Below are 7797 nucleotides of genomic sequence, written 5' to 3'. Positions count from 1 at the left end.
GCATGCATGCATGAGGCTAGAGGGAAAACATAGCAGTGGTAAGCAATAAAAGGAGTCACCACTTAATTAGAGTATTACAAAGGTCATAGACTAGTTAGTGATACTTCAAACAGCATCACAATAACAGGATTGAACATGTGAGTGAAATGGGTCAGGGATAGTTTAGTTCTATTGGTTACTGTGTTAAAATCTTCAACGTCATGTTTGCCTGATTAATACTTGTAACCACCTTTCACAGTGTTCTTCACAAAACAGTTTGAGCTCGCATTGGATGAAGATCACCTGCGCACAGCAATTTTCAGGTCTTGCCACAGATTTTGGACTAGATCACATAGGTAATCTTTGATTGAACCCATTGTGTTGTAGCTGAGGCTATATGATGATGAGGGCTGTTGACATGTTGAATGAATTTATAGCTTAATTTACCTTCAGAACAGTCTCCAGCTTCCCTGCTGTTGCTGAAGAAAAGCATGGGTCTGGTGTGTTCAGGACGATGCAAAGTGTTGGTTTTCTCAAGCAGCGTAATGTATAATGGCCAATTCAACCTGGAGAGAGGATGGTGGAGACTGAATGGACATTGAAGAAGTCTTGGGCTAATCGTGGAGGAGGGGTGGAGGAAGGTTGAAGCTCAGCCAACGAGCGGACGCCGGTGAACAACTGGACCTTATCAAGGGAGTGATGCTTGATGATTGGAGGAGACCATCGCCGATTGGTTGGTATCGAGGTGCAGGACCACATCTAGGTTGGGCAGGTGGGATGAATATAATAGTTGCAATGTTGACAGGACCTCTCACCTGAGCCATTAATGTATGCATCTCCTCCATAGTTACTGTGGGCATCTTGSCGTCTTTTGTGATGAACGCTCTCTAGATTGACATRTTTTGGTACTACACGTCTACATCAAGCATAGGGTATTTTTAACACAACCTTTTAAACCACACACATATTGTGTATTCTTTMTCTGTGAATACAGTCTGAAACATAAAAAACCCTGAATGGCACTGATCAACCTGCTCCCTCAAGCATTGTTTTTGCCATGAGAAACTCTTGCAGTCACTTTATAAAGGCCACTTACTGCCCCCTCCCCCATCCAACTGGCTATTAACCTTTGGTTAATGCTTCCACTGAGAGATTTCCGTTTGTTGATCAGCTTGTTCAGGTTAATAAACTTTTAGCTAAGTCTATTTGCAGTGCTGAATCTTTTATCAAACAAGCCTTCCTCTTGTCATGGGCAGAGWCTACAGGGTTTGACCAGTCAACTAAATATTCCTTACAATGAACCGCCTGTGTTTTGTTGCTCTGGTATTTCAGCTGGTAATAATATCACAACTTGAAAATAGCTCCTGCTGTCAGGGGTCATGCTGTCTATGTCCCAACTGACGGCAGGGAGGAGGGAACRTGAACTGTGGAACAAGCGGGGAGCATTCCCTGGCCTTGTCTGTCACTATCTGACCGCTCTACGATTCGTCTGTCTCTGCCAGCTTGCTGGGCAATTTGTGTGRCCAACTGAGCAGAGACAGGAAGGCTTCTCACTTTCCCATCTACACTCGGAGGTACAATCTGACTGCAGGAGGATAAAATCAGCAGAGGCAACAAGAAGAAAGACAAGGTTAAAAGAAGGCCAGAAGAGTTGCACTGAGGTTCTTTCTTTGAATAAAATCATGGTGAAGTGTCTTATCCAGATCAAGACCAAGGTGAACGTTCACCTGCGTATGATCAACCATTGTTATCGGGAAGTTAAGGTGCGTGTGCTCTCTATGGGACCCAGACTCCTGGGCAAAGCTCTGGGGGTGCTGCCACTCTTCCCAGCCCTCCCTGGAGGATCTTCCACYTCAGGGTCTGGTTCTGGGTCAGGACATAACTCCAAATCTCCATCCAGGCTAGCTGTCCCACCCTCCTTTCATGGTTACAGTCAGCCACAAGCCAACACTGCAGGTAAAAACCCAGCTGGTTGCGTTTTCTATGGGCTGTTATTTCTGATGAAAGACTATTTCGGTGATTGATGTGATCATGTGAAAACTTAAAATGAAGGCAAAAGAAGTTTCGCATAATGCAGTGGTGTCCAAACTTTTTCCACTGGGGACWAAAAAAATGGCAAATTTAAAYAACTGACTGGCCACAGAATTCAATCACTTAAAGACACAAAAATTGGTTTATTGKGATTTTTGTTAATCTACTCAAGAMATTTTTTTATGAAATCTGTATGTCATTCAAGTTCTAAGACATAAAAAGGGAATATTTTTCCCACGCTATATAAATTATTAAAAAGAAGTTATTTTCTAAAATTCTACAAAATAGCAATCCAAGTCTATGTCCATAGCAGTTTTAAATCTCAGTGTTTCACAGACTTTATGGAAGCCAAATGACTTTTAACTTGTAGTAATTAGAGATCATTATTCAACTAACATTGTTATTTATGTTATGAATGCATGATAGCGAGGTTGTTTTCTGTCTGGACCTACACAGTTTGGAATGATCTTGTTGTTATAATAATAACAACAACAGAAACTTCTAGAATATGCACAAAAGGAGTGGCACATACAGCATGGAGTTCTGGAGGGATCCAGAGGAAAAACATTTAAAACAAATGAGCTTATAAACAGAGGGAGAACTGAAGAATGACACTGGATGCAGCTGAGCCAATCAGAGGACTGAGAACAGCAGCGGCAGAGAGCAAACAGGCGGCCTGAAGCAAGTCGAATAATAAACACAAAAAGAAACTAAAAACTGAGGGGAAACACTGATCTTAGAACTTAATTCAAATGCACAAAGAACAGGCAAAACTGTTGTTGGTGCTGGTGACACTATTTAAAGTAAATACACCCACTTTAAAATTGCATTTTTTTCTAATTTGATGTGAAATGTTTTCAGTAAAATTATAATAAATCTGTTTCATGTATCAGTTAACAGATTACAAAAAAAAAAAAAATCACGGAATTAACTGCACTGTGAAAATAGTTAATAATTGTTGGAGAATGTATAGAAGAACAGTAACATTTAAACAAATAAATGGGAGTTTCCAAAAATACAACTGGTCCAGGAGAATGACAAAAAATGAACTTTACAAGCTACAGAAATGTATGTTTACTACTGGCTCTAGATGTGACAAAAACGTCCTGTTATTCAAATATCTTAACTAAGTAGTTGGCTTAAAAAGATGTATTTTCTTCAAACAAAATAAAATCCGGCTAAAATATTCAAAACCTTGTAAGACATTGTGTTACGTTGTGATGAAACCATAAATGTTTTTGTATYGCAATTTCAAATGCTCTAACTTACAAGACAGACAGTATTTATTTGATTTTCTCAGACAGAAAATCAAATAAATCTGCAGAGCATTTACAAGAATAAATAGACAAATAAATTAAGAAGTGGCATCCTGATGGATTCCTTTCTAAAAAAAAAAACTGAAGGCTCCATCATTCCACAGTTGAGATAATCTCTATCTCAACTGTCTGAATTTAAATACCAACACTGTCTAAAAAAAACAAAAGGAGGAATATGAAAGACATGACATAAAGAGCAAGAGGCTCTACAAACAGTTAATTTGACAAAAAATATGTTACAATAAAGCACAATGAAACACTAAATATGCCWASAGTTKCATCAAAGTCATTAGAAAGTGAAAAATGAAACCACAACAAACCTGTCACAAAAGGGCATTGGGCCAAAACTGCAACCGCAAAAAAGATTAATTATAGAGGAGGGAAAGGAGTCAAGGGTAACCATAAAGGAGTGTTAAAGCCACACAGCAGAGTCAGTTGTTACCATGGGGCTACTTTAAACTTTAAATTGCTTGGATAAACGAGTTTCTACAAAAAGAAATAACTCCCCACAGACAAGGAAAAGGCCGAAAGGAAGAGTTTAGATTGGTATCTTTTAAATGACCAATTATTCCAACAATAAGAGCATTCAAGTTTTCAAATGGCAAATATATACATGTCTGAAAACCACCTAATTATAGCTCTAAAGCAAATCTTGATTCAGACTTGGTGTCTGGACAAAGGACTGCTGCACATCTGAAATCATCCATGAGTCATCATCGCTGAGTTTAAGGGCAGTGAAAAAAATGTAACCACGTAATACAAATGTGATCTAGTCATATTTTACAATCAATGCAGCAAGTCWCTTGATTCAATATCGCAAATTAAACAAACGTTGATGAAAATCAGTGTTTAAGAAGAATGTCACTTATAGACCAATGGAATATGTTTGCAGAAATATACAAAGAAGATTAATCATATTCATAAGGGAAATATTGTCAGCKGTTTATAATGAGCAATTAGTTTCTCTGCAGGCTGGCTAAAATGCTCTAACGGACAAGAAATCAGAGCATTGAAGTCAACCTCGTCTTGCCTTGTTTATTTTTATTACACTGTAATCATCAGGCTGATGATAACTTTTTAATTACAGCAAAGTGTTAAGAAAACACCTTCTTTGCATTTCTAAGCCATCAAAATTTGTCACATCAGCAGAACAATAGAACCAGTCCATTATTACCACATAAATGATCATCTAAAATAACAATCACCCAATTTTTTGTGTTTTCTTTTCATTTTAGTTACCACTWAAAGATGACTACATGTGTACACTTATCAGGAAGTTTATGTGATACATTTGTTTAATGTCTCAAAACATACCAGCACTATTGGAAAAGTTTTGCTTGTCTGATGTGTATCAATTTGAGCTTTCATGTAAATGGCATGGCTAGAAYTTGGTGAATCAATGGTGGTGCAATGGCAGATCCTATGCCGTTCTTACTGGACATAGTGAAAGAATTAAAAACAAGTAGGAGGATTAGAAATTTTGGCTTTGCATCCTTGATTGAAATCTCACCACCTAGTTTAATTAGATAATCTCTGAATCCGTGTTTTCAGGATTAGAGTCTCTTCGAGACAGTGCCCACTCCACGCCGGTGCGCTCCGTCTCCCACGGTGACTCGTTCATGTCCAGCCGGGGCCACCTGGAGGACGGGAGCGAGGCCAGCACGTCAGGAGTGATCTCCGATGAGACCTACAGCCCCTCGGACAGCGTGCTGCCCACTCCTGTAGCAGAGCACGGCGTGGAGCTTCCTTCAGCTCGCCATCTCAACGGCGCACCCTGCAGCATCGACGAGGAGAAGGAGTCGGAGGCGAGAGCTCTGAAGGAAGGGCAGGCGGGGGAGTTCAGGCCCGGCAGGAAAGCACCACGCACGGTCCGTAGCAGGCCTTCACAAGGCGCCGATGTAGAGGATCTTAACAAGTTCGTGTTAAGCGTGCTGCGCCTGTTCCTGGTCACCATTGGACTGCTGTTCGCCCTGTTGCTGCTGCTCATCATGCTGACCGAGTCCGACCTGGACATAGCCTTCCTGAGGGACATCCGCAAGACACCAGAGTTCCAGCAGTTTCACTTTGAGTATTTCTGTCCTCTCCGGCGCTGGTTCGCCTGTAAGCTACGATGGATGGGCGGTTTTCTTGTTAGCAAATGAGGTGAAGTGAGGGAGGAGAGGCCATGACTTAACACAGACCTCCGGGGGACGAGACGGGGCAGTAAGAGGAATGCKACAGCTTTGTTTATATCGGCTCTGCTTCTCCCAGGAAGGAGCTCCAGTCACAAGCCACAGACTGCCGTGATTATAATGTACGACTATCACTACATATGTAGGGGAAAAAAAAAAATCACACTTTATTTTAGAAATACAGGTCATTTTAAGGTATTTTATTTTTACACAAAGTCACAAAAGCAGGGTGAATCAAAGCTTTGATCAAAGTCGTTCAGGCTTCGCTTGTTCAGCCAGAGATAGTTGCCTTTATTTTTCTATTCATTTATACTTTATATCATTACTGTGAGAGAGGATGTCCTGAGACTTAAGGAAAGGTTATGAAGAGAGATTTAAAAAAAAGAGAACAGAATAGGTGATTAGTTTTATCAAACCAATAATGACCTGAATGATAAACAACAACCTATAATTATTGGTAATCCTTCAAAAATGTGCAAAAAGCCTTGAATCTTTCACTGCATTAGCATAATTTCATACATGATCCGACGTTTAATCGACTGTTAATTCAYTTTTTTATTAGCAGTGTAAAACAAATTCATATATAATATGTACTTGGTTTTATTTTTTATTTTTGCAAAATCAGCCGTGCCAAACTTATTGTCAATTCTCATAATCCCTACAAAATATAAATGTAATAGAAGCATTTTTAGATTTTTTAGATTTTTTATTTTGGTTAGTGTTTTGGAAACTACAATTTGTAACCAATAGTTTCCGGGTCCTCAAATTAAAACTATTTTTCTAACGTATTCAGTGTGAAATTATGCTACTTAAAAGATACATTTGTTTAAGGGCTTTTTGTGCATTTTTACCAACAGTCCCCACTAGAAGACATATGCAGGGGTGATTAAGCATAGAACCAAGAAACATCATAAAGTGATTAATTAAACAAGTTTTGAACCAGATAATCTGTTTATACTCAGTTAAAACAACTACAAACAGTTATTCATCATCACTTTATGATTCAGAGTGATGCGGGTGCTACCCTGTCAGCTGGTTTAAACTATGTTTGTCAGTTTAACTGTGTCCATGTTCAGGTGTTCGTCAGATGTTCTCACATGATCATTTTAGTCCAAACACTACTGGACCATCAAAAGTCTACAAAATAAAATAAGCCTTTCATAAGAATACATATAAGATATCAAAGTTAGAAGTTTACTGCTTATTAAATAGGAGCCAAATAACACAGTTTCCGTGTGAAGAGTTGGTGCCACTTTGCTGTAGTTTGAAGGAAAAACGTGAGCTAACAATGTTGTGGTAGTCAAGTCTTTTCGTTAGTTCTCCTCGTTCATCTTGATGTGCAATAATGTTACAAATCCAAAATACTTTCTACCTAAGGAAATTTGACTTTGTAAAATGTGAAAACTTTGTGCTATTTTCCCAGTGTTAAGAGATAGTTTTATGTCAGAACCCTACAGAAGTGAGTCATTCAGGTTTGTGTTACCCTGCTGTTCCTAAACTCATGCATTTATTTTAAGGTTTAGTATATTTAAATTGTGTTTTATTTTTGTACAAATTGCCGTCAGTTTAAACCTATGGACGCCTCCTCACAGTGGCTGTGACATGTTTTTACAACAAAAAATGTTTTTAAGGCACTCATTAGAAAGCAGTCATTGTTCATATCCAACACAGCGTTGTTCATCGCCACGCCTACCAAAGAAACCTCTGTTGTTTCACAGCCTGTTTGCATCAACAGATGAACGCTCTTCTAGTCTGCTGACTGTCTTCAGCCTTATTACTCTGATTTTTTGCAAGCAAACCTACAATGTGTCTTTATTTTCCMAAAAAAAAAACAAACGAAAAAAAAACTAAACATAAACTCCAAAAGTCAGTGTTCACAGTCAAGTGTTTGTCCTCAGGATGACAAAAAAAAACATAAATGCTGCGTGCCAGTGAAGTGTATTAGCAGATGTGGAACATTATGCTTTAAAAAGAGACACGATATGATTTTGTTTGGTTGAGAAATTCTAGATATATACAGGTAAATAGGATTGATGGTTACTGTGTAATTTACATTTTTTCCAAACGAAAAATCAACCTCTCTASAGACAGCGGTATKAAYTTTATTGCTTTTACATGGTTAAAAAAAWATMTATTAACAAATTGCTGCTTTTTACTTTGTAGCTCTAGAGAGTTTCAGTAGCATACTTACAGTAATATTTGTGCAGTTGAAACCATGTTTACATACACTAAATAAAAACAAAAGTAACTTTTCATTTTGTCTCCATGTAACATGCAGTCAGATGAAAACCTAAAGCTCC

General features: G+C 38.5%; 1 protein-coding gene across 1 annotated transcript in view; it reads left to right on the top strand.

The window, feature by feature from the left end:
- LOC103462736 (FERM domain-containing protein 5) overlaps window positions 1-5657 on the top strand; it is a 68796-nt gene extending 63139 nt beyond the window's left edge. Inside the window, exons 12-14 of the mRNA XM_008405703.2 lie at window positions 1236-1245; window positions 1341-1935; window positions 4878-5657. Coding sequence (XP_008403925.1) covers window positions 1236-1245; window positions 1341-1935; window positions 4878-5467 — 1195 coding nt within the window. The 3' untranslated portion in view covers window positions 5468-5657. The remainder of the gene's footprint in view (window positions 1-1235; window positions 1246-1340; window positions 1936-4877) is intronic.
- The last annotated feature ends 2140 nt before the right edge of the window (window positions 5658-7797 follow it).

This window comes from Poecilia reticulata, linkage group LG3, assembly GCF_000633615.1.
Source record: "Poecilia reticulata strain Guanapo linkage group LG3, Guppy_female_1.0+MT, whole genome shotgun sequence".
Taxonomy (NCBI): Eukaryota; Metazoa; Chordata; class Actinopteri; order Cyprinodontiformes; family Poeciliidae; genus Poecilia; species Poecilia reticulata.
This window is presented reverse-complemented; position numbering and strand designations above follow the sequence as displayed.